Source organism: Odocoileus virginianus, chromosome 5, assembly GCF_023699985.2.
Source record: "Odocoileus virginianus isolate 20LAN1187 ecotype Illinois chromosome 5, Ovbor_1.2, whole genome shotgun sequence".
In the NCBI taxonomy this organism is placed as follows: Eukaryota; Metazoa; Chordata; class Mammalia; order Artiodactyla; family Cervidae; genus Odocoileus; species Odocoileus virginianus.
In genome coordinates, this window is record NC_069678.1 from 62,251,095 (window position 1) to 62,278,690 (window position 27,596).

The 27,596-nt window shown below is 38.7% G+C and overlaps 1 protein-coding gene across 2 annotated transcripts in view; it reads right to left on the reverse strand.

Moving 5' to 3' along the window:
• Positions 1-27,596, reverse strand: part of CACHD1 (cache domain containing 1) — a 230,899-nt gene that overhangs the window by 87,536 nt on the left and 115,767 nt on the right. For both annotated transcript variants that reach the window (XM_020877747.2, XM_020877746.2), the window contains one exon: positions 18,540-18,688. In XM_020877747.2, the coding sequence (XP_020733406.2) occupies positions 18,540-18,688 (149 nt within the window). The remainder of the gene's footprint in view (positions 1-18,539; positions 18,689-27,596) is intronic.

The window sequence follows — 27,596 nt, forward strand, 5'->3', positions numbered from 1 at the left end:
CTGAAAAGCCTTGTACACAGGAAACAATTAATAAATAATAACAATGAATATTAGGTGTATTAGTAATGGTAACAGTTAACAGCTCCCATGTTACATTGTATCAAGAATATTCCAAGTGTTTTACACAGATCAATTCACCTAATCATTACAAACCTGAGAGAAATACTACTATTATTTCATTTGAAGACCAAGAAACTGAGGCACAGATATGTTAATTAAGAAGTCCAAGCTTCACAGTTGGGAAGTAACAGGATCAAGATATGAACATATATTCAAGCTCTCCTTCATAATGAATACATTATACTGTATCTCAATAAAATCAATAAATGGTCATTAGCATTATCAACAACTGAAGTACAATTCAGTTCTCTCAAAGAAAAGGATTATTCTAAAGGCTTGTGGGGCTTAGGGGAAATCTTTGCTTTTTCCTTAATAGGAAATGACAGTTGCTAAGCATAAGACTCATAATGGATAGCTGCAGAGAAAGAACGCTATGGACAAAGATGAGGAAGATGGAGAAGCTATAATATTAAAGGCAGCTATTCTCTATCAATTGTAGATAATTTGGATTTTTAAAATGTTCACCACTGGCATAACTTTGGAATGGTTCACTTTAGGGTTACTTTTTATTACTGCACTCCAGAAAAGCCTCAAGGTCCCTTTCCATTCAAATCTGAATTTGAAAGGTTTCTGAAATCTGAGAGGTTCCAGGGCAGCAGAGGCGGCTATAAGTTCCAGAAGGAAAGAAGAGTGAGCATGTCCATTCTCCACACAGAGAAGAGACACAGGTCATTGAAATTTTTCTCCTTTTCCTGGTGTTAACATTCTCCTCTGGGAGAAAGAACCTGGCATTCAGGTAATCTGATGACTTAAACAAACGGTTATGTACACCAAAGATAAGATAGAAATAAGAGAACAAAAAGAGGAAATTTCACCAAATTCTGAAAAATTCTCCATGGGACAGTGAATTTCAGGTGGCTGCTAAATAACATAATGGACAATGGCCACAAATATAAAACAGGGCTCAGAGAAGCCCCAGCTGGTAAAGTATAAACACACAGCCTTCCAGAGATCAAACCTGATCCCAAAAAGCACGCCAAATACCTGAAGACATTCTTTTTCTGAAGAAATCCACCCTGCTGTTTGAGAATTAAATAACCACTTTGCAGGAGAACCTCAGCCAGAGGGCAATATGACCTCTCCTCTAGTTAGCTCACAGACTTAAGTTTACTAGGAAAGGATGAAACAAAATTCAATTCTTGCTCCCTGGGTAATCTACACATAGCGAATACTGGTGGTTTTAAATTAATTTATTTCCTTTAAGGGCCAACATGCTGATACTTAAAGGATTCAAGGACAAGACAACCACTCTCCTTTCTCCTGCATCATGGTCCATGGAATTCTCTAAGTGGCAATGGTTGTACAACCTCTCAATTGTCTTGAGTTCCCTCACACGTGAGGAGCATCCACTTCCCAACTGAATTAACATGAAACCTGCAGAAACAAACCTCACCCCGTTTCTATGGTTGCTGACGTCACTGATGTGCAGGCAGGTATGGGAGCAGGTGTCAACAGGGGGCTTAAGAGACACACGAGCATGATGTGCTTCCGAGCTGGTGAGTCAGCTGGGAGAAGTAATTTCATGAGCAAAACCCCTGTGATCATCTCTCCCCTTCTACCCAGCCACACACACTAATGCTCACTTCTCTTTTGAACTCCAAACACCCCTAAATTCTTATGGAAAACTCTGAACAAACTTTTTGGCCAACCCAGTAAAACTTGCTTAGTGCCATCCCAGTTACCTGAGTTATCTCCAGGCCTCAGTGGAACAGCTGCCTTGCCTAAAATGAGAGTACATTTAATGCACACGTGCCTTTTAGAAAAAATGATTTCTAAGAAGAAATGTACTATTTACCCTGATTTGGAGACTGTGAGAAATGCAAAGTTCATGCTTTTAAACCATTATAAAAACACGTCAGTTACTCTTAAGGGTTACCTAAAAGATTTTTCATTGAGAAATATATAAGCTGCCAGTCACATTTATAAAATTTCAGGTTTTATAAGGTCAAGAACTGATAAAGTTATAGATTTTCATATAAAATAAGCAGGCAACTCAACTTATCTTTGCATATATCCTTTAAAAAAGTCATAACAATAAGAGAATAATCCTATATAAATCTCCTGTAGACCTTCTCTCTAAAAAGGGGAGATATTGGATTATGACTGCTTTCTGTATTTATTTTCATAAGATAAAACCAGGGCCTGAAATTTAGTTTCAAGAGAAATAACTCCATCTTTCCTACCCCCTCAAGTTAAAAAAAAAAGAAAAAACTTCCTTCTGGATTTACTTTCATGAACAACTGATCGAAACTGCATCCCGAGGGAGAAAACAGAACTGTGACTCCCACTTTGATCTCTTCCCCATGGAGAAATTCACTCCCTGCCTGGCTTGCAAGATGTTCATTTGATTGACGTTTGCTCTGATGTGCAAACTGCTTTGAACTTCAGACATTTAATTCCCATCAGGCTGCAGTCATTTTTATTCTCCTTCAACAGGATTTACAAGCAGGAGATCAGCAAATGTAGAAGATAAAATAAATTTGCAGAAGCTTTGAATCTTACATCAAAACAGTGTTCAAGTGAGTTCCAATTGGATTTCATTCAGCCTCGGTTCACAGTGTAAATCAACTTTTCAGTGGAGTCCCAGTTTAGAAAGGAAAAGATACAAAAGAGAGAGAAACATATACCAGTTGGGGTTTACATCCGGAATCTCTTTCTTGGTCTTTGTTTAAATTTCCTATGGAAGGTGATTTACCAGGCAAATCACTTAAAACCCTGGGTTTTCCTCAACATTTCCAGGCAAAGTCTGGCCAATTTATCATGTAGCACAGAAAAACCACACCCACAGTGTGAGTTCCAAGGGTGCTGCTGAAATGTGGTATTGTTCATGGGCACGTTTTAAAGGTAATAATTTAAAAAGCAAATCCCTGTGGATATCTCAGAAGAGCAAGGCTTACACTGATAGTTGAGTCCATAAATAAAGCCAATATGATGACAGCTAATGGGGTAGGGAATCTTTTTTTTTTACCTGTTTCCTTGTTTTTAATCACTGCTAGAGACAGGCACAAGGGTGTTTCTTTTTTTTTTTTTTTAAAGACCACCACAGATACACACCATTTCTTGAGGAAGCAAAACCTGGTGTGGGCTCAGAAGCAGGTGTGGAACAAATGCTCTGAGGCTTGTGATGGATCTCCCAGCCCAAGGCAGACCCTTGCTGCTGGGTGTCACCAAATCACCAAGTTCCATTTTAACAGCAACGCACTTTTGTGTTTTTTTTTTTGGGCGGGGTGGTGGGGGAAGCAAAGATGGCCAAACCCAGCAACTACAGCAGACTTTGAAAGGAGGTCCAGTGGTTAAGAGGTAAAGAATCCACCTGCAATGTGGGGGACCCAGGTTTGATCCCTGGGTTGGGAAGACTGTCTGAAGGAGGACATGGCAACCCACTCCAGTATTCTTGCCCAAAGAATCCTCATTGTCAGAGGAGCCTGGCTGGCTACAGTCTATGGAGTAGCAAAGAGCTGGACATTACTGAGGGACTAAATACACCAGTGGTTAAGACTTAAGACTTCACCTTTCAATACGGGAGGGTGCAGGTTTGACCCCTGGTTGGGGAGCCAAGATCCCACATGCCTTGTGGCCCAAAAAATCAAAACATAAAACAGAAACAGGACTGTTACAAATTCAATAAGGACTTTAAAAAATGGTTCCCATAAAAAAAAAAATCTTAAAAAAAGGAGATCTGGACACCAAAAAGCATCCGAGTAACAGCCTAACAGTGCCTGGTTTACTCAGATATGACAGGGAGACATTTCATTTCACCTCCATTCAACCAGGTTCCCACTCATTCTTTCTGGGAAGTGTCTGCTCTCCAAATATTTGAGCAACACCAGTTGAAAAGAATTAAACAAGAACCCCCTTATCTTCCACTTAACCACCCATGAGAATAAAGTTAAACAAAGAAAGAGCTAAGATAAAAATCAAACATCTGCCCTGGCAAATATTTAAACTCTGTTTGAATGGTGGAGGAAGGGGTAAGAGTGGGGTCACTTCAAAAAGGAACTATCACATTTATAAAGTAAATGATACTCAACTCCCCCCAACGGAGTTTACTTATTCAAACACCTAAATTAATGGGCAAACTGGAAAGCTGTCAAATAACGTGTAATCATGTTCCGAGAAATGGTTTTTCCTTCCATCTTTGCAGAGATTGAAGAGATAAGTCACATTCTTTCTGTTCTTATCAGTAATAAGGATTAAATCTTCAGGGTTCAGCAACCCAGCCAGAGTGGAAACAAGGCTGGTTTCGAATGCCCTTGGAAGGTAAGGCTTAGAGCAATCAAGCATCTCTCTCGTGTGAGAATCTAAATATCATACAAACCCGTCACATTTCTTTTTCACCACTCCACACCCTCAACTCTCCACAGCAGATCGCTGGCAGAAAGCCCTGCTGTGATCTGTGTTTTGCTTCTAGAATTCCATTTAAATTGCTTTCTCACACAAACTTGGAGGCAAAGGTGACACCTAGGGGAACTGGAAGTGGATCCACAACCACATTAAACATTTATCCTTTAACTTTCTTGTTACCAGGTTTGGGCAGGAATGCACGAAGAAGAAGAAAGGTATCTGGAAAAATAAAAGAGAAAACAGACAGCTGGGCAGAGGAATCCACAGGCTCCCTTTGTGCCATTCTGTAGCCCCCGTCCACCCTACCACTTGACCTCTAACGAGGACTTCGCACATGTTACAGTTGTTTATTTATATACCTTTCTCCATTGTAGAGAGAGACCCTTTCCCATGTTTATCCCTAGATCCTAGCCCAGAGTTTGCCTGTGAAGAGTACAACTGTAGTAAATGCTGAATGACAAAATACAGAAAACCGAAGAGGCTGAGACTTGCCAGGACTAGAGTCAAGAGCTTGTAAATTCGTATGTTTTCTTCCCACACATACACTGGGTACTTAGTAAACAGCAGACAACTGTGAGTGGTATGACACAGACATCAAAGAGAAGCACTAAGAACTTCAGTTAGCAGATGACTGTGGAGATGAACTGGTTCAAATCTGTCAGGCACATTCGTGTTGGAGTGAGACAAGGCTTCTCCAGATCTCCGTTCTGCAGAAGGAACATGAAACATAAGATGTGGAATACTTATGGCTCATGTGTCCTCAAAAGGCATTACTGACCCAGTATTCAAAAACTAATAAAGCTGTGAGTTGGAAGACAGCTGGGTCCACATCATACCAGACCAGTCGAGTCTCCAAGAAAGATTACAGACACAGTGATTTTTAAATCTTGACCTTCTTTCATACATTTTGGCATTTTTGCACAACAAAAACAGATGAAAACTTCAAGGGAATGCCTCTATGATAACAGGGTATATTTCTTAGAGCTGGGCATAGTATACTAGGCAGTTTTGTTTAGAGATCAGATAGACAGGCAGACAGACAGATAAATAGAAAGAAAGGAGAAAAATTTCAAGACCAACTCTCCCTAAAATCCATAAAAGGCCACTGATGAAAATCAGTATTCCAAGCAGTGTGGCAGGTCTCCTGTCCTTCCTCCAGTGAAGGTTACATAAGAAAATTCAGAAAGCAGAACTGAATCAGCAGACCCAAATATAGGCATTTTCTGCTATGAGGGTGCTCATCAATAGTCCTAAAGATCCAGATACTTATCTACACACACACAAACACACACACACAGGGAAATAACACAAACTACTGCAGGAACAAGTTTTAAGACTGAGAAATACAATTGGAATTTGCTGTATCAGGGAACTCAAACAGAGGCTCTGTAACAACCTAGAAGTGTGGGGTAGGGAGGGAGATGGGAGGGAACATATATATACCTGTGGCTGATTCATGTTGATATTTGCAAAAAAACAACAGGATTCTGTAAACCATTTATCCTTCAATTAAAAAAATAAAAAACTTAGAGAAAAAAAAGACTAAGAAATAAACTAAACAGACTGTGGAAACTTCACATTCAGCCAATTTAGCAACTTCTGAGGGTCATACAATAGCCTCAAGGGAAATTCTAAGAAGGAATACATAGTTCAGCATTTCAGTTGGCAGATAACCCATTTCAATTTTACTACTGGTCAAAATAGTTTACCATTAAAAGAAAAAATGGTTTGGAATCAGGAAACCTAGGTTCTACACCCAGCTGCGCTGAGTCTTGACACAACCGCTCTGAGCCTTCATCCTCATGTGCAAAATGGAGGAGAAGGAGGATTGTGCCCCACCAGGCTGTCTTAAAGATCATAGGAAGAATGTAATTTAAGTAAAATAATGTTTACAGAAGAAAGTATTTAACTGAAGTTTAAACATATGTAACTCTTTTACATAAGTTAAATATTGTAACTGAATCAACCTTCTGAAATGTAAAGCGTTCTGCAAAATCCTTGTTGAATTTTTAACTAGACTCAAGTCCTTCTGGTAACAGTATCCCTAAAGACTGTATCTGTAACATTTTACCAGCCTGCAGGTAATAATAATTTTTAAGTGGACTAGAGATGAAAATGTGAGATAAGACAGAGAGAACACTTGAAAGACTGAGATTCGTCATTCAGTACTTTGAGGGCAAAAATACAAATATACCTTTCTGGGAAAAGAACAGAACCTTTGATAAAATTAAACTTGTGTCAAGAACCATGCTTGTCATTTTATTGGACACTGTGTTACACAAAGAATAAAGAACAAAATCATTACAGCAAGAGCTCCTGGCTAACTCACAGTGCTGTGAATAGAAATAACAAAAAATAAGATGTACATAGGGTTAGACATTTTTATTATTGTTTCCTGTGCAAAACCTTAAAATATGGCTGGAAAAAAATAGGATTTGCCCACACATGGGTCAGCTCTTATGCCTAGAAACTTCAAATCCAACTGTGCATCAGCACAACATTAAAACTATACATTTGCAAATGGTCCTCTCTTCTGAAATATCATGCATATAACATAGTTGTGGGGGTGAAAATATCTGTGGGATGAAAATAAAGTGATGCTACAGGCTAAACTCAACTTCTTGCCAAACCTCTCCCAAGAATGATCCACGTGTACCTTTAAAAATCAGCATGTTCATACTAAATAAATCTTCCTCCTAAATACCTTTTGCTCATTTTCATTTGTTGGTTAACAGATTCTTCCTCTCTGAGATGTTCAATCTAAAATTTAGAATAATCGTTAAAAGTCTTTCTTCCATCCCAAATCTCCAATAAAATCTAGTGGTTAAGGCATATCCGACTCTTTTGCGATCCCATGGACTGTAGCCCACCAGGCTCCCCTTCCATGAAATTTTCCAGGTAAGAATACTGGAGTGGGTTGCTATTCCCTGCTTCAGGGCATCTTCCTGATCCAGGGATAGAACCTGTGTTTCCGGCATTGGCAGGTGAATTCTTTACTGCTGAGCCACCAGGGAAGCCCCTATACTTCCTGTCTACAGGTAATATTCTATGTAACCCACCCACCACCCAGGACATCTTTTATTTTCCTACAGTCTTTCCTCCAGGAATTACCACTTTTCTCCTAGATTATCAGAATGGCCCAACATGAGAAGCAACTAGTCTCTCCACCAAAATTTATCCTTCACTTGCCAATGATTTAATCTGCCCAAATTTCAGACCTGATCACAGCCTTTCTTTGCTTAGAATCTGTTTACAGATGGAAATCTGTCCAGTAGATCAAGGATTCTGAGCTCACCACATACATCCCTTATTGGCTATTTCAGCAGTATCTTCCCCTCTCAAGTTATTGATTGCTTTATGATGCTTTGCTGTTTTCTGGTCTGAAGCATCCTTCTTCTAGATCTGTCTGCAAGAATCCCACTCTTGAAGACCTCAACTACCACTCTTCAACCAAACTACAGAGACCTCTATTCATAATCACCCTTTCTTCAAAAGAGTCTTTGGGTTTTTTGTGACACTTGACATAGCCTCCTTACTTTACTCTGCATCCTCTAAGCTCCTAAAGGTACAAACTATTTTATTCATCTTTACCTAGTGTCTAAGTCAATGTCTGGCACCTTAATTGCTTTGAACATGATGACATAGACAAGTTGAGTTGAAAGTGATATATACACAGATATTTGGAAATTTTCTGTGCTTAAACTCACTCCATATGCTATTTATTGGTATTGTTATAAACTATTCAAGTCTATTATTATTATCAGTTCAATTAACTAATAACCGAGATAACTGAATCAACAGCAACTTAAGTTTCCCACCAGAGCTTAGCACAATGGAATAATACTCAGGTGAAATTGATGACTACCATGAAGGGGAATAAAAGTACTTGAATTTCTGCCTAGAGTTAAAGTATCTCAGTAATTCTGACATCATCATCACTACCTATACTCAAACTAAAGACCAGCTCAGGTTTCTTACCACGCATGAACTCTCTCCACAAATATATATTAAGGACCTGTTCAAGCCAGGTACTGAATCCAAAGCTGACAGGGTCCCTGAACCTTGTTACAGGGTCCCTGTAAGAAGAAGAAAGATAAATGGGCACAAAGAATAGAAATATAACTTAGAACCTGGTATCAGCCACTCTCACAATTACCCAGAATCAATCTTAGCTACCTTCAATTCTTTCACAGTCAATACCAACAGACAAGTTCAGGCCCCTCTTGTTCATGGCCTACATAAATGAAATCAGACTAGGTCTTCGGGTTATTACATGGCAAACAAGTAAAATCTCCTTAAAGAGGATCATCATTTCACTTCTTCTCTAAAATGTTAAATTCTCTCACTCAAACAACTAGTATTTACTTAGTGTCTACACTACGGTACTCAGACATTCAGTCACGTCCGACTCTTCGCGACACTATAGACTGTAGCCTGCCAGGTACCTCTGGCTATGGGATTCTCCTAGAAAGAATACTGGAGTGGGTTGCCATTTCCTCCTCCAGGGGATCTTCCTGACCCAGGGATGGAATCCATGTCTCTTGTGTCTCCTGCATTGGCAGGTGGGTTCTTTATCACTGAGCCACCTGGGAAGCCCGACCGTGTTAAAGACACGTGGCAGCAAGAGATGAATTGTCCTTCATTTCATTTACAAAGCTTAAAGTCTCCTGATAAAGTTCAGTTATCCAGTCTAGTATCTGAGGTTCTCTATGATCTGATATTACCGCCTTTTCCATCACTTTTCCCAACACAAGATCCTCATCAGTGCTCCTGGCCAATTCCTTCTTTAAATTGACCTTCTTCTCCTGGAAAGATCTCCCTCCATACCCCTATATGTGAACATTCTTTTCCTACACCAAGACTCAGCTGAAATGCTTCTTCCAAAAACCGTCTTATAAATGTTTAAGTTCAGTTCAGTTGCTCAGTTGTGTCCGACTCCTTGCGACCCCATGGACTATAGCATGCCAGGCTTCCCCGTCCATCACCAACACATGAAGCTTGCTCAAACTCATGTCCATTGAGTCGGTGATGCCATCCAACCATCTCATTCTCTGTCGTCCCCTTCTCCTCCTGCCTTCAATCTTTCCCAGCATCAGGGTCTTTTCAAATGAGTCAGTTCTTCACATCAGGTGGCCAAAGTATTGGAGTTTCAGCTTCAACATCAGTCCTTCTAATGAACACTGAGGATGGATCTCCTTTAGGATGGACTGGTTGGGTCTCCTTGCAGTCCAAGGGACTTTCAAAAGTCTTCTCCAACATCACAGTTCAAAAGCATCAATTCTTCGGCACTCAGCTTTCTTTCTAGTCTAACTCTCACATCCATACATGACCACTGGAAAAACCATAGCCTTGACTAGATGGACCTTTGTTGGAAAAGCAATATCTCTGCTCTTTAATATGCCATCTAGGTTGGTCATAACTTTCCTTCCAAGGAGTAAGTGTCTTTTAATTTCTTGGCTGAAGTCACCATCTGCAGTGATTTTGGAGCCCAGAAAAATAAAGTCTGACATTGTTTCCACTGTTTCCCCATCTATTTGCCATGAAGTGATGGAACTGGATGCCATGATCTTAGTTTTCTGAATGTTGAGCTTTAAGCCAACTTTTTCACTCTCCTCACTTTCATCAAGAGGCTCTTTAGTTCTTTGCTTTCTGCCACAAGGGTGGTGCCATCTGCATATCTGAGGTTACTGATATTTCTCCCGGCAATCTTGATTCCAGCTTGTGCTTCATCCAGCCCAGCATTTCTCATGATGTACTCTGCATTTAAGTTAAATAAGCAGGGTGACAATACACAGCCTTGACGTACTCCTTTTCCTATTTGGAACCAGTCTGTTGTTCCATGTCAAGTACTAACGGTTGCTTCCTGACCTACATAAATGTTTATTTTTTTTAAATTAATGAATGAGTAATGTAACCTTTGTAGGTCCTGTTGCATAATATCATCTTTCCCACCCCCCTCCCCTCCCCAGATAGCTCAGATAGCTCTCAAAAGCATGAAGATCTAGAATTTACAAATTTGGGCAGCAGGAAAAGTTGTCCATAATGAACCTTGAGCATTGACTCTGGAGTATAGTTCAAACTGCTTAGCTTACAGTTGATGAAACTAAGGACTAAAAAGGTTAGGTGAATTTTCTAAGCTCACACAGCAAACAGGTAGAGGAGATGGACATCTGGTCTTAAGACCATACTCCTTTGATACAATCTCTCAGCTGAATTGAAAATGAAAGGGAAAATATCTTTACCACTTAAGATATTTTTCGCTACCATGGTAGAGACTGAATTGGTTTAAAAATGAAAAAAAAAAAAAAGAGGCTCACCTCCTTTTAAAAATGAAACAAAGCTCATGTTTCAGTTCAGTTTTAAAAAAAGCAAATGGAAGACGATATGGAGATTCCTTAAAAAACTAGGAATGAAACCACCATATGACCCAGCAATCCCACCCCTAGGCATATACCCTGAGGAAACCAAAATTGAAAAAGACACATGTATCCCATTGTTCATTGCAGCACTATTTACAATAGCTAGAACATGGAAGCAACCTAGATGTCCATCGACAGATGAATGGATAAAGAAGTTGTGGTACATATACACAATGGAATATTACTCAGCCATAAAAAGGAATATCTTTGAGTTAGTTCTAATGAGGTGGATGAACCTAGAACCTATCATACAGAGTGAAATAAGTCAGAAAGAGAAAGATAAATTTCGTATTCTAATACATATATACAGAATCTAGAAAAATGGTACTGAAGAATTTACTTACAAGGCAGCAGTGGAGAAACAGACATAGAGAATAGACTTATGGACATGGGGAGAGGGGATGAGAGGGTGAGATGTATGAGAGAGTAACATGGAAACTTACATTACCATATGTAAAATAGATAACCAATGGGAATTGGCTGTATGTCTAAGGAAACTCAAACAGGGGCTCTGTATCAACCTAGAGGGGTTGGATGGGGAGGGAGATGGGAGGGAAGTTCAAAAGGGAGGGGATATATGCATACCTATGGCTGATTCATGTTGAGGCGTGACAGAAAACAACAAAATTATGTAAAGCAATCATCCTTCAATAAAAAAAAAAAAAATAAGAGCAATCATAAACTGTGATCTGATGCTCTGAAGTCCCTAGAGGATCCTAAGGAGAGTAATGCAGGAATCTGAACATTCTGAGTCAACATGTTAATCATCAAAATTAAAAATAACTCTCTGCGTAACTTATTTCTGGTTCCCATGATGTCAACAATACTTGAAGAATTTAAAATGTGAACATACAAATGCCTTAATGCTTATTCCCACAATAACTATTCAGTTAGCCAACATTAATTGAGTGAGGATAAGAGAACTGACTTCTACTCGGAGACACAAAAAAGAATAAAAATCTGAATTCAACTTCCCAGTGTTTCCTCCCTGGTTTATCCATTGCACTCTTTCAGTCTTCTTAAATAAAGACACTGAAAATGAAAAATAAGAACACCACCAGACAGGAACACCTACAGAAGAAATTGAAGGGAGGAGGAGAAAAATGGAATTAAAAGACGTCAAAGACAAGATTATTGATTGGCTTATTAAAAAAAATCAAGGATTAGTTGACTAAACAACAGCTTCAGATGTGCACAGCACATTCCCATCTCTGTGGCAGGTTTCAGAAATAGATATTTTTGGTATATGTAAAAACTGACTATATATAAATGTGACAGAACAAACATGTATGTTTAAGATGGCATATCAGGGAATGCACATGGATAAGACATTTATAAAATTTATTAACATTATATAGTCTTCTCAGATTGGGAGTTGCAAAATCACATGCTAATGTGGACCAAGTAAGTCATGAAAGTTAGGGGAATGGGTTGGGTGTGAAGCAATAGGGAGTAGTGGAGACTGTGGTGAAGGGGAGAATACAGACCCTGTCTTTAAAAGGAGCTGCTCTTCACAGGAGCTAACTATTGCCGGGGGGAATGTGGACTCACCATTGTCAGATCTTCTGAATTTAGAGAGAACAGAAATTTGGTAATTCCCCCAAAGTTAAAATGTTGCCAACAAATTAAAAAACTTAAAAATCTTTAAAACATCCTATGGGGCCAAGGAAAACACATCTGTAGGTGAGATACAGTCATGAGCACTATGATGTGTTTGTGCATCTGTGTAATCTTTGCAAGGGAGCCCAGGATCTTATGGGCCTTCATCACTTAACCCTCTAAAACACAAAGGGAGCTGTTAATTAAATTATATGAGTAAATAAACTCATTCTCAAAATTATGTTGTTACAGTGATACCATTGAAAATGCGTTTGCTGTAGATTAAGTCATAGCCTGTTTCCCCCTCATCCCCCCCAGCATTAGAGAATATTAATTCTTCAGATCATTCCTTCAATAAATATTGATGGAATATCAAATCACTATACAGGACTCTGTACAAAATAATTAATTTCCAGGACTCCTGAGTAAGAAAAGTTGACCAGTCTAAGAAGGAAAGTATCAAAATCATCTGAAAAATCAATTTTCTGCTGCTTTGCAGGTTCTGTCTGTAGTCATCATAGTATAACCTTCAGGGTGTATTCTGCAGAATATTCTATAAGAATATTCTCTTCAGAACTGGGCATTTTATCTTATTTTTTAAAAAAATATGCATTATCACCAGACTTCCTGGTGGTCCAGTGGTTAAGACTCTGCATTCCCACTGCAGGGGGCATGGCTTTGATCCCTGTCAGGGAACTAAGACGCCCATGTGTCCCATGGTGTGATCAAAAGAAAAAAAAGAAAAAAAGAAAAACCATTATCAAGTTTTAGTGACAAAAATCATATATGGATTATACATCAGTAAAAATAAAATTCTAGGCCTAAAAAATAAAAATTAGTAATTGGATAAAAATCAATCATAAAAATATTTACCAGGTAACTAACTTGTCTTTAATAAAATTGGAGAAGCAAGGTCAATGGGCTACAGACACAGTGTTAGTAATAAATACCTCAAGTACTTTTGGGTCAGTGTTACATTTTTAAAAAAATGTTTACAGGGCCTAAATATTTAAGAATGTTGTTTATGTCTGACTCTTTGCAACCCCATGAACTGTATCACACCAGGCTTCCCTGTTTTTCACTGTCCCCTGGAGTTTGCTCAAACTCATGTCCATTGAGTCAGTGTTGCCATCCAACCATCTCGTCCTCTGTCTGAGTCTCCTCCAGCACCACAGTTCGAAAACATCAATTCTTTGGAGCTCAGCTTTCTTTACTCCAACTCTCACATCCATACATGACTACTGGAAAAACCATAGCTTTGACTATATGGACCTTGCCAGCAAAGTGATGTGTCTGCTTTCTAATACACTGTCTAGGTTTCTCATATACTAAGGAGTATGTGTCTTTTAATTTCATGGCTACAGTCACCATCTGCAGTGATTTGGAGCCCAAGAAAATTAAATCTGCCTGCTTCCACTGTTTCCCCACCTATTTGTCATGAAATGATGGGATTGCATGCCATGATCTTAGCTTTTTGAATGCTGAGATCCAGATATAAAACTAAGAATCCCTTATTTCAAGTCCAGTTGCTTATATTTATTGTAATGGCAATATTACCATATATGCATGTGACCAGTTCATGGGTATAAAGAGTTTGCCTTATAGAATGGTAAAATCTTACAATTTAGAAGGATTGTTCTCAACAATCTTCAGTCCAGTTCTCATTAACTTCAGTAGTTATTATGTTAATCATATTTAAGATTACATTCACTTAATATTTTCACTTAAATTAATGCATTTTAAAATTTAGGTGTATTTATTTTAAAAAGAAATTTTGTGTTATTTCCATAAGAGAAAAAACATTATCATGACATAGAGGATAATATAAACTGTTTTTAGTCATGTTCTTAAACTGCTTCCCAAGACTGTCAGTTCTTCCTATCTGCATTTAATTCCAACATGAACTCCCTGAGATTCAAAATGTAGACTTTTTCAGAAGGATTGAAATATAAGAAAGAGAACTGAAAATGTCCTCAGTAGGATAACACAAGAGTTAGAAAACGCAGATTAAAGCATTTTATGAGAAACTGGAAAAGGGGCAACTAAGGATTCCTACCCTGGTTTACAGCAATAACTTACTATTAAGTCTTTCCATATTTGAACCTTCCTTAAAAAGGTAAGAGGCCCTTTTAATTTTAATAAGTGTTTGTGATTAGTCAATGGCTAGAAAAGCATCAGCTCAGTGCTCACTGCAAAAATTCCTACATACATTCCCTGGTAAGAGAGGCTTTTGCTAAGCCAAGAAGACTCTGAGAAGGGTAGTTGTCACTTGCCATTTTCAGCTGCAGACGGCTGTGATCAGATCTTTGTTTAAGATGTCGCTAGAGGGAACATGTTTTTTGTCATCCATATTATCTTCTGATTGCTCAGCTTTATCATGAGAACTGCTCTGGTTGTACAAGATTCACCCCAAATGGCAGTTCTTGGCTCTGTCAACTACTCCTAGTGAGGAGAGAAGACTGCATCGCAGCTCCACAGGGTTTCCATTCTGCATTCATCACAAGTTCAGCATTTAGAGGAGAACTAACCTGCTTACCCAGCATATCAGGAGTGTAATTCAAGTCTCTTAGATGTCAAACTGAACTAAAGGAGAGATTCCTGGAGGGCAGAAACTACACTTTATAATATTTTATTATATTCACTTAAAGGCAGATCACTGGTTATTGCCAAACGTCTGGGTGACCTGCATTTCAGACTTCAACCCTTACCTCAGCATATTCAAAATGTAAATCACTGTCTTTACTCCAAAACATTCTGATGTAAGTCTTTCTAAACCTTCAAAGTATACATGTGTATAAGCATGTATCTCCATTTTCACAAAGCAGAAAATTCTCTTCTATGGCATGGTTACATCTTAAGTTATCACTTTTATGAATGGGATATAATTTCCTTAACTAATCTATTATTAGAAATTTAGAATATTTACAATATTCTCTATTCTAAATGGCACTACAATGACTTTTTAAACAAATTTATCTTTACAAACATGTCGTTATCCCTTGATATATTCCTCTAAATGACTAGATCAAACAAGATGCACATTTTTTAAAAAAGAAAATTGAAGTATAGCTGATTCACAATATTGTGTTAATTTCAAGTGTATAAAGTGATTCAGATATGTGTCTTTTTTTGTGATTCTTTTCCATTATACAGGCTATTACAAGATATTATGCTATAAGTAAATTCTTGTTGTTTATTTTATACATGGTAGCATCTCTTAATCCCATACTCCCAGTTTATCCCTTTCTCCCATTCCCCTTTAGTAACCATAAGTTTGTCTTCTATGACTGTGAGTGTATTTGTTTTATAAATAAATTCATTTGTACCATTTTTTTAGATTCCATGTGTAAGTGCTATTGTGTAGTATTTGTCTTCCTCTAACTTACTTTATTTAGTATGATAATCCCTAGATCCAAGAGGGACACCTCTTTTCCCTATTCCATGCAGCTTGCAGGGGTCTTAGTTTCCTTAGCAGGGGTCAAACCTGTGGCCCTGGAAACGGAAGTGTGGAGTGCTAACCACTGGATGGAAAAGAAGTTCCCCAAGTTGCACACAGAATCCTTTGTGAAGCCATCCATCTGGTATACTTCTCTGCTTTGAGGAACCACTGCACCTCTCTGCTGTGTCACAGTTTGCCCTCACTATTTAATTATGTTCAGTATTTGGTCCCACCCAATAATAGTTTAATTTCTCACCCCTGACTCATTCCCATATTCAAGTCATTTCAGATTCCAGCACCTAGTAATCAAACACAATTGAGAGGCACTGGGATGAAAATGGCTAAGCTGTGATCCGTGCCCAGAACAGCAGGGGAGGCATACCTACTAACATGTGATCCATTCAGTTCTGCACTGTAATAAACGTGACGAAAACTCACTATGGGAACAAAGATGAGGGAGAAATGAATTCTTCCGGGGCAAAGGTAAAGAAGGAGAGAGGGGAAAAGAGGTTATAGGAAGCTATGGGGTGAGACAAATGGTTACACTGCTTGTTGAAACATTAATATAAATTCATGAGGTGGGAAACAAATGGAAAGGTGATATATGGGGTAGATTTACAGGTAGACATCAGTCAATTCAAGCTTTTTGTTTCACCTAGAGCCATGTTCCACTTAGAAATTTCATGAAGCTCTCCCATCTTTTGAGGCAACTTCTGCACTACTGACATTTAGAGTCAGGTTAAGTCTTTGGAGGACTGTCCCGTGCATTGTAGGATGTTTACAGCATCCCTGGCCTCTCCTCACTAACAGCAACCGTTTCACCTTCCAACTGTGACAACTGACAATGTTTCCAGATGCTGCCAAACCTCCCTGGGGATGAAGGGGAGTGGAAATCATCTTAGTGGAGAACCAGTGTTTTAAGTGTAATTCTAGCTGTAGGGACTTCTCCCTTACAATCCTATCTTTTTTTTTTCTCAGTCAGGAAATGATTTTTTTCCTTTGGTTTAAAGCCATAATGGACTCTTATTTTATTTTTAGATTAGAGGAAAATTGTTGAAAACATTAAGTTACTGATGCCCTGACTATAAAAAAAAAAATCTTCTTTGATCAAACCTAATAAACAAAAAATGAAATGGTCACTATGATAGGAAAGTATATATTTGCTCAGAACATTACAATTTGTAAAGTATTTTCTTATATGATTTCAAAAAATGTTCACAACATCCTGTGAAATATCAGTTATTATTTCCATTCTAGGGATGAAGAAAGTCTCAGTTAAAGTTGTCACCTATCTGAGACCACCTGAATACCAACTCCTAGAGTTAAGATTCATATCTGGAGAGTCTCATTCCAAAATGTACATTCTTTCTGTTTATGTTAGTAAACAGCTAGTATGAGCTTCTCTAGGTTGCACACAGGTAAGCCAGACACAAAGTCTCATCTTAATATCACACAGATGGAGAAATAAAATGATCTGAGGATGTTCTGTTACCTACATAGCCCACCAAGAAAATATAAGTAAAAACTTCTTTGTAGGAAGCAAAGCATCATTTAACTAAAAAAGAATTGTGTTGTTTCCACCCTTTGCATAGCTTTAAGAGCACTTATTATGCAAAAAGAAGAGTGATACATACTAGATATGGTAACTCTTACACTCATAATTTTAGAGTATGTTAACTTCTTTTAGTCATTCTAAATAGCCAATTCTAACTTGGTATAATGAAGGTTATTATCCACTGATAGAAAACTGCATATAAAAATAGAACACTAAGTAACTAGATTATGGCTACACAGCTAATTAGAGACCAAGTCAAAATCTTAAAGTGTTCTTTTCTATACAAACAATTTCCAGCATCATATAACCCTATACCCCTCCAGATATAAATATCACTATGCTAATGAAGGGCTTCCCTGGTGGCTCAGATGGTAAAGAATCTGCATGCAATGTAGGAGATCCCGGTTTGATCCTTGGGTTGGGAAGATCCCCTGGAGAAGGGAATGACTACCCACTCCAGTGTTCATGCCTGGAGAATTTCATGGGGAGAGAAGCCTGGTGGGCTACAGTCTATGGGGTTGTAAAGAGTCAGACACAACTGAGCAACTAACACACACATATGCCAATAAATAAAATATCCTCAACCAGATACAAATATCACTATGCCAATAAAAATATCCTCAATCATTCTGTTTCAATATTACCTGAAGCCATATCTACCTTGGTAGTTTTAAGGACACTAAAAAGGATGAAGTGGCAATTTTTGCATGTGCAAAGATAAAAGGCATTCCCTTAATTTAGGCAAATCAGCTCAAACAGTGAGACTAACTTATTCATGACCCACTAGTTAACACATGAAAAAATGTTTCCAAGTTTCTAGACTTAGTCAACTCTGGACAATATTTGATATTTCTGGACCTAGACTCCAGCTTGACAAAAAGGTGAGCAGGGAAGATCCAGGAGTTTCCTGGATATAGTCACACTTCTTTAAAAATTACTTGTCTATATAAAAGTAAAGGGCTTATTTAAGATAGGAGTACATTTTGCAATAAACAAATAGGTATTTAAATATGAATGGAAGGCAGTTCAGTTCCTGGCTTAAACAAAAAATTCCAAGCCTTACTCCATCATGGAAGGTGGGATAGTACAGCAGTCTTGAATCGCAGTTAGGGGAGAGGTCAGGTGAGCTGTGTAGGATGCTTCTACAACTTGCTTATTCCGGTTGACCACATCCAAGTAACGGTTGAACTTCTCTCGGATTTTTTTGGCTAGCTGTGGGATAAGAGTAAGCAAAATAAATAAAAAGACCAGGACAGTAACCAACTGTACTTTTAACTATACATTAACTTTTGTCACAAGCTGCCTATATTAAACTTCTGGTAAAACAAAAACATATTCATGTCTTATTTCATTATGTAAAGTTAAATAAAAATTGCCAAATACCCCAAAGTCACAGAAGGATACTTAATCTGTGGTAAAATAATAACTTCTATCTTATAATAGATAAAGATACATTAAGAACTACTCATGTGTTCAAATTCAGATAGAACAATACTGATCCATAAAAATGCCCTGGGTGGAGAAAACAGCCTATTGATATTATTGTTGACACGGCAGTGGGTGCGAGGAGTTACTGAGCAAAATAGTGACTGAAAGAAAAAAAATGCCACTATTCATAGTTCTGGATTCACACAGATTTTTAAGGAGGAAAATACATGAAAGGAAATGATAATCAGTATTTTCTGTTACACAACTCCAGGGGGCACCATTCACAGCCTTCCATGTGAATGGAGAATCTCTGAAGTTGTACAGTGCAGACATCCATACAAAATAAAACATATATAGTTAGAAATAGACTTGTATTTGGTCTGTTATACCTTTAACATGGGCAAATGTCTTTCTTAACAGCTGTGAACTGTGAACATAACACTACATCATAATACACTTTCATATGGGAATAGCAAAAGCAAATTGCTAAGCATACTGCTTTTTCCTCAATTGTCCCCACCAAATATCACAGCTTAATTACAGATCTCCAAGGAAAACAGCGTTGTTTTTCTTCCCCTTAAACAAAATGTTACCCAAATGAAATGACTGATAGAATTATAGCTAATTGGTTTTGTAGAGCTATTCATTACCAGCACACTAGAGGAGAACTAATCATCTCCTTTGGGTCATGCATTGCACACAACCCAGTAGCTTACAAGCTGAGAACATGGAGCCAAATCAGAATATCCTTTTATTCCTTTCAAGTTGCTTTTAAATTTTGATTTTATACCAGTGACGCTTGGGCACTTTCAATTAAATAACTGAGGTTCTCAACCTTGTTAAATATTGTACACACTATAAAGTTTAGAAAATGTCCAGATGCCAGAAAAAGAGTACAAGTGTAATGTTTAATGTGATAATAGGTTGCTCAAATTCATTTCAGCATTTTCAAAGGAGGAACTGTGCGTCTCAAAGACTAACATGCCCACCTGTAATTCGACTCCCGGAGTTAAGAGTTTTCACTATTAAAAAAAAAAAAAACAATACATAATTCTTGTTGAGGTCTTTGTAATAAAATGAGCAGACATGGTTTTAAATGTCCCAACTTAACGGAGACCACTGGTGATTTTGCCTCTCGAGGGGCAGTGGGCAAAGTTTGGAGACAATTTTGGTTGTTATAATTTGGTGGAGAATGATACTGGCGTATGGTGGGTGGAGGCCAGGATCCTCCTAGATGTCCTGTGATGCACAGAACAACTCCTGGTAACCAGGAATTATGTGTCCCCAGAAATCAACGATGCCACATTTGAAAAACCTAATGTAGAGAAAATTCAAAGATAATTAGCCCAATTTGTAATCCAGCCAATAGGTCCCAAACCGTTCTTCTAGGTTAGTTTTCCATCCATTCAAAATGATACCTTAAGGAGGAAAAAAAGTGTAAAACATTTCAACATTTACATATTTCTATTTCCTTCTTTGGTTTTCCTTTCCCAAAGTAACATGAAAGAAGCCATCAAATATGCCAATAGTTCTTCCAAATGTAGCCTAAATACAGAGATATACCATTCATTATCAGCAGATATGCTGTTAAGGTTAACAGCAGTTTGCACTAATCCAACAAACCTTTTTTTCTAGACTCTCACATTTAATGGGCAGTTGAGGATGAGAGATAGCAACAGTGTTAGCTGCTCATTTGTGTCTGACTCTCTGTGACCCCACAGTTGTAGCCTGCCAGGCTCCTTTGTCCATGGGATTTCCCAGGCAAGAATACTGGAGTGGGTTGCCATTTCCTCCTCCAGGGGATCTTCGCTACCCAGCAGTTGAACCTGGCTCTCCCGCATGCAGGCCGATTCTTTACCACTGAGCCACCAGGGAAGCCCTGTAACAGTTCAAGCTTAAAAACCTAATGAATATTCTTATAAATGCTCTGCACTCTCCCCTTATGCTATCATCTGTCTGACATCTGGTTACCCCACTAGACTGAATGCTCTGTAAGAGCAGGCACTACATATGTTTTTGTTCATCTGTATTTTCATCAACTACTATACCGCCTAACACTGATGGCAGACAAAAATAGTTAATGAATATTGCTTTGCATGGTGTTGATTCAAAATGTGCAAAAAATGTATAAGATTTTTTTTACATGTAACTTTTTGTTTAGTTGTAACTGAAGGAAAAAACTATGAATAATGACTGTCTGTATTAATCACCCATACACATATGTTAAGTAAACAGCTTACCAAGATTTTATGGCCATTTTTCTATGCAATATATGTTATATTTATTGAAATGCAATTATATGTTCATTAAATCTAAAAATAAATAATTTGCACTTACAAAAAAATATTTAATAAAGATAAAAAAAATTATCTCAGAGAATCATCAACCTTATCTTTTGGTCTAAGGATCACAACCTCTTTAAAAACATGGGGTACTTACTTCAAAAATAAACATGTATTTCTGAATCTCCATTAAGAACAAATTCTATCTTAACTTAAAGATAAAGTTCGAAAATAAATATCACTAATTTCCCACCTACAAGTGTAGTTCTTCACTGCCCTTGGAAACAAATCTTCTGTAACAGAATAAAGTGTGCTTGAAAGGACTGAAATTCCAAATAACATCGTCACAAATTCACTTCCAAAATGAAGAAAAAAATGCAAACATTTCTGTCTTTCTCTCACACACATTCAAACATACACATACTTGAGAAGTACCCAAGTGTCCCTTCTACACATTTAGAGAATTCTAACTTTAAAAAAGTCAGACCCAGCTCATCATGACATTCTAATCTGGCTCATTATTTGTAAAAGGCTAAGAATGACTCTTACATTTTTAAATAAAATAAAAAAAATATTTTGTGATACTTAGTAATTATATGAAATTTGAAACTCAGTGTTGATAAAGTTTCACTGAAACACAATAATTTGTTCACCTATCATTTCTGGCTGATTTTATTATGCAATGGCAGAGTTAAGTAAATGGAATACAGATTGTATGACTTGCTTTGCTGTAGGTATTAATAGAAGTCAGATGATCTAACACATCTAAGATTAAGCCGTAACTAGAGTAATTTTATTAAAAAATTTGCTCTCCATTGAGGAGTGAAGGTCCCTCTCCTCCTACTGCTTGAATCTGGGTAGGCTTATGGTGGCTTCTACCAGCAGAACACAGAGAAAGAGGCACTCTTTAACTTGCAAGGCTAGGTGATAAAGATAAAGGTGCCATACAGCTTCTGCCTGTCTCTCTTGGAATGCTCTCAACCACCCTGCTGTAAGAAGTCCAAGACACATGGAGAGGCCACAGTTAAGTATTTGCTTGGCAGCTCTAGCTAAGCAAGTCTTCAAGTCATCTCAGCCTGGCTCCAGAAATGCGTCAAGATATCTGGGTAATTCCAGCCCCTGGCCTTCGCTGATGGAGTCCTAGGCATTATGGAACAGAGATGCCAGCCTTGCAATGCCTGAACCATTGAATCCGTGCATGAAGAAAGCTGTCTATGTCGCTAAGCGTGGGTGGGGTGAGGGGGTTCTTACGTGGTGATAAGTAATCAGAACACCCAGGATAGGTGGAATTCCTCCATGAGATAAATGTGTTCAAGCTATGCTAAGCAAAGCTGCTCAGAGAGAAGCAACTGCGTCCAAATCATCAGCATCATCAAGACAGTAGCCTCTAAATTATAAATCTGTTGCAAAGAGATTTCAACGTTCTCCAGAAAATCATGATAACTGCCATACAACAAAGGTCCGTTTAGTCAAGGCTATGTTTTTCCATTGGTCATGTATGGATGTGAGAGTGGGACTATAAAGAAAGCTGAGCGCTGAAGAATTGATGGTTTTGAACTGTGGTCTCTTTTGAGTCCCTCGGACTGCAAGGAGATCCAACCAGTCCATCCCAAAGGAAATCAGTCCTGTGTGTTTATTGGAAGGACTGATGTTGAAGATGAAACTCCAATACTTTGGACTCCTGATGCGAAAAGCTGACTCGTTTGAAAAGACCCTGATGCTGGGAAAGATTGAGGGCAGGAGGAGGAGAAGGAGATGACATGGTTGGATATGATGGTTGGATGGCATCACTGACTCAATGGACATGGGTTTGGGTGGACTCCAGGAGTTGGTGATGGACAGGGAGGCCCGGCGTGCTGTGATTCATGGGGTCACAAAGAGTCAGACACGACTGAGTGATTAAACTAAACTGAACTGAAGTGGTACTTACCATATACTAGGCACAGGGACCCCGCAATGTAAGTACTGACATTTTATATCAATGAACCACAAAATAAAAGACTTCACTCCCTCATTTAAAACTCAGAACTGTCTGGTCTATAAAACCCGTGTACTCACCTGCTCAGCTACGGTGCCCCAGACAAACCAAACTTAAGAAAAGCTGATACAGTAGCTTGAAATTTTAAATTTTAAAATCATACAATCTGAGGAACAGAACTTCCATTAACATAATCAGCCAAGGCACAGACTGTGTCGGCTGTGGAATTGTTCCTAGGGTGGGGGTAGGAGGTGGTTACTGGGTGATGGGAGATGGACTCTGCTGGGGATGGGGGAGCAGGGGGTGGTATCTGCCTTTGGCCTTCTAGTTAGGGTGGGCCTGAGGCATTCTTCATCAGTGGAAGCAGTTACTTACATACAGAGTCCAGAAACACAAGACAATGAACTAAAGGTCTCAGAAGAAAGCTCTCTCCACTGGGATTCATTCCTCTTGGTCAGTAACTCCTCAGTGTCCATGTTATGACACCCTATTTGGCTTTATTTTTAAAAAAACTGTCCACATTAATCATGTGTAGGACACTGTTATAAGCACCTCACAAGCATATGACAATTTAATCCTAGGAACCCTACAGACTACACATCTCCATCTTCTAGAAGTGGACACTGACAGTTAAAAAAAACTTGCTCAAGGTCACAAAATTAATAAGTAATAAAGCTGGGATCCCAAACCAGTAACATTCTGCCTCAGAACCCAAGCTTCAGTCTTTGTGCAACACTGCTTCACTCTAAATTCTTAGACCATCAACCTCCCCCGATTTCTTTTCAAACCCATTTGAATCAATGCTATGAAATTCTTGGCAGAATACCATATGCCATACACAGTCTCATGAAAATTAGACTTTAACAATTTACATTTCATTTGGAATTTTTCATAATTCCTACTAAAGTCAAACTTTGAGGTTTAGAATTGCTGAATTCAACCACCAATAAGAAAAAGGGATATGAATTTGAAGTAACGTACCCTCCAAAACAATGCCTATCTGTCATTACCTGACTACTGTGCTATCAGTTGTACTGAACTAACTTTAATTGTCCTGATTAGTTCCGGGTATTTCAGTTTGATCATTACCTGGAAGGAGAGTAGAATAAATGTAACATTCCTATCCTGAAGGAAGTGAACTTCAGAATTCAGTATTTTCCTCTGGGTTTTGAACTGAGTTAATTTATCTGTCATCACAGAGTAGTAAGATGAAATTGTAATTCCTTTTGTGTATGTGGGGGTGAGGGGGAGAGGCATGCGGAGCTTGAGGGTCTCTGGACTCCCAGGGGGTGATCTGGCCTCCTTTGACTCCATTGCCTGAGATGACCCCTGTGCCCTTCGGACAAGGACTGTGAGGGGGACTCACAGTAGAAACCTCACGCTCCACCGTGGGGTAGATTTTCCCTCTCTAAAAGCAATCTCTTTTAGCATGCCAACCAAATCCAGGTTGCTCGGCAAGCATAACAGACTCTATTAGAGTAAAGATAGCCCACAGAGAGATTAAATCCTGAATGTATCCGTTAAATTTGAGAGGACCTGCTACCAAGGCGGAAACTTCCAAGAGGCCAGACAGATTCTGGGTCTGTATCCTGCCATGATCCCTGCAGACAGAAGAAAACAAAGGACATTCTCAACAAAAAGCTACAGGTGGACCCACAATCCTTCTCAGTGTAATTAAAAACATTTTTCTTTCCACGGCTCAGCTTTCATCTTTTATCCTTCTTTATCCTCTCCCCTTCATCCCCTAAGGGGTTCCTGAATGCTGATGAGACAACAGGGCTAAAACCATCTTGTCATCTTTTGGGTCAATTCTTCAGCTAGCCAGCATCCAGCTATGGGTCAAATGATGAGTAGGTAGCTGGCCAGTCCCCATGGGAACGGATTCTAATTTGTCATCATCTCCAGTGACAACGTTTCATCACAACATCAATGAATTTCTTTCTTGCTGAATTTCACTTCCCTTAATTTTCCCATAGACATTTCTGTCATTTGCATACTTCCCCAGAGCGCCCCCGCCTCCCCCCACCCCTTGTTTTAAAAGCTCTTTTTACCTTAGCTTTATACTTCTAAAGATTGGAGGTGGGGTGGGCATACGGGTAGAACAAGGTAAAAGAAAACAAAAATGCAAAGGCATAGTACACACTTTATTTATGTCTCTGTCCTAAAAGGAAGGGCCGGAAGGAGTTTTGAATATTGGGGAAAGCTTTATCTAAAATACATAACAATGAAGCTGACAGGCACAGACAGGAAAGGTACCCCAGGGAACTGGAGATTCAGAGCAAAATTCCTACTGAATGTAGAAGAGTTTAACATTTGACATTCAGAAACCTTTGTGCCGTGATAAGAATCTACTAGCTGATCTCCCTTTCCTTCTATTTCAGCCTTATTACTCAAGAAAATAAACCTTTTCATTTTCCAGCAAGTTTCAGGATTTGGTTATTTAAATGTCGGTAACACAGACATAATTTTAAGTATACTTAAGCAAAAGCATCACACTATTGCATTCCAAGGTTCAAGGAGGAAACCTTCTTATTGTTTCATATCAGACATTATTTATAGGATATTAATAATACCACACCCTTGCTATTATTTTTATTAGCAACAGTTGTAAATTAGCTGGGAATCTGGGTCAGTTCCTTGGCTTCCATTAGCCTTGTTGTCCTCATGAGTACAACAGGATAACATAGTTTCAAGAACTTTTTGTGATGTTCAAATGTAACAATGACTACAAGGGATTATTCTCTTTGTTATACCCCAGTCTCTGGACTAGGAAGAGCATGTGCTGGTGATAAGGAAAGACTGTGGAGCCATAAGTAACGGGAGAGCGACTGCCTGAACATTAACCATTTTATTCATTTAACTCATGCTTAATTCTCTGCAGGAAATCTGACACATATGGGGGGGGGGCGGCGGGTGCAAGCGTTGAAGCATTCTTCCCCTTAAGAATTAACAGTAGAATGGCACAAAGAGCTTAAGCTTTGGAGTCAAAGAAATTTGAGTCAAATCAAGCTGTCACTTACTAAGTAAATGGAGCCAAAGTAAATTATTTCTCTAAGTCTCAACTTGGTTGTTGTTTTAGTCGCTAAGTTGTGTCCGACTCTTTGGCGACCCCGTGGACTGTAGCTCACCAGGCTTCTCTGTCCATGGGATTTCCCAGGCAAGAATCCTGGAGTGGGCTGCCATTTCCTTCTCCAGGGAATTAATTACCTCTAAACTGGAAATAACAATAGCTGCTTCATGACATTGTGTGAGAACTAAGAGGGATGATGTTTATAAATATTTAGCAGAGTGTCTAACTGATCTATGGTAGAGACTGTTTACTATTATTACCATTGTTGTGATTATCTGTGGGAATTGATGTAGGGTCTCAGACACTATGAATAGAGACTCTCAAAGAGCCTTGGAAGAGTCAGGATGGGTGTGCTAACATTGGGATATGACCTTACCAGGGCTATCAGCACCTCTTCCCCAGCAGAGTATCATGTAGGTTATATAGTTACAGTCACAGGTGGGGAATCTTCTGGGATCCTCCTTCTCTAAATTTAAGGATTTAATAATGACTTTACCATTTTCAAAGCATTTTTTCATGACTCATGCAACAATACCGGGAGCCAGGCAAAGCAGATATTCCCGGCCCTTCTCTACCATCAGGAAATCGAGGCTCAGTGGTGCACCCAAGCTCATGCGGAGTAAGTGCAGAAAACAAAGAGACCAGGGCTTCTAATCCCCACTTCCATTCTCTTTCTGCTACCAGCTCCTCCAATTTGCAGGAAAATGTGAACTCTCCCAGATCAAATGATCTAAGTTCTACTCATTCTTCCAGTCCCAGCCCTGTGTTTGCCTCTCTGAAGACTTCTCAGGTCCTTCTTTCCCCAAAATGTCTAGGACTCAGTGTCTGTGCCACTCATTGTTGATCCTTCCTCATTTAAAGATCCCATTTCCCCTAAGAAGCCAATAACCTAACAATAATTAACATTTACCCATTGCTTGCTCTGTGCCAGGCACTTTGAAACTGCAATTTTGGAAGATGCCTTTTTTTTTTTAAATGCTCACAACAACTCTTGGTACTTACTATATGCTATTTTTATAAATAGTTTTGATAGATTAACTTGCCCAAGGTCACTCAGCTAATAAATAGAATAATTAGATCAAACCTGTGCTTTTGAACCACTGGGCTATGCATTTTTCTTTCATGTATACCTAGCATCAAGAAGAGACTTAAAAGCCTTCATCACTGTATTCATTTCCCTACAATATACCATTACTTCTCATATTGGGAAAACCTGCTTCTATTTCAAAGAAGGGCAGATAACTTGGAAAAATTGCTCATATCTGCTTTCAGCCAACCAGAAGCTCTGAGCCTCTCTAGTTCCCTATCTTCCTCTGCCTCTTGGATGATGTAAGCGGCTCTGGAGTACCTATTGCTGATGTA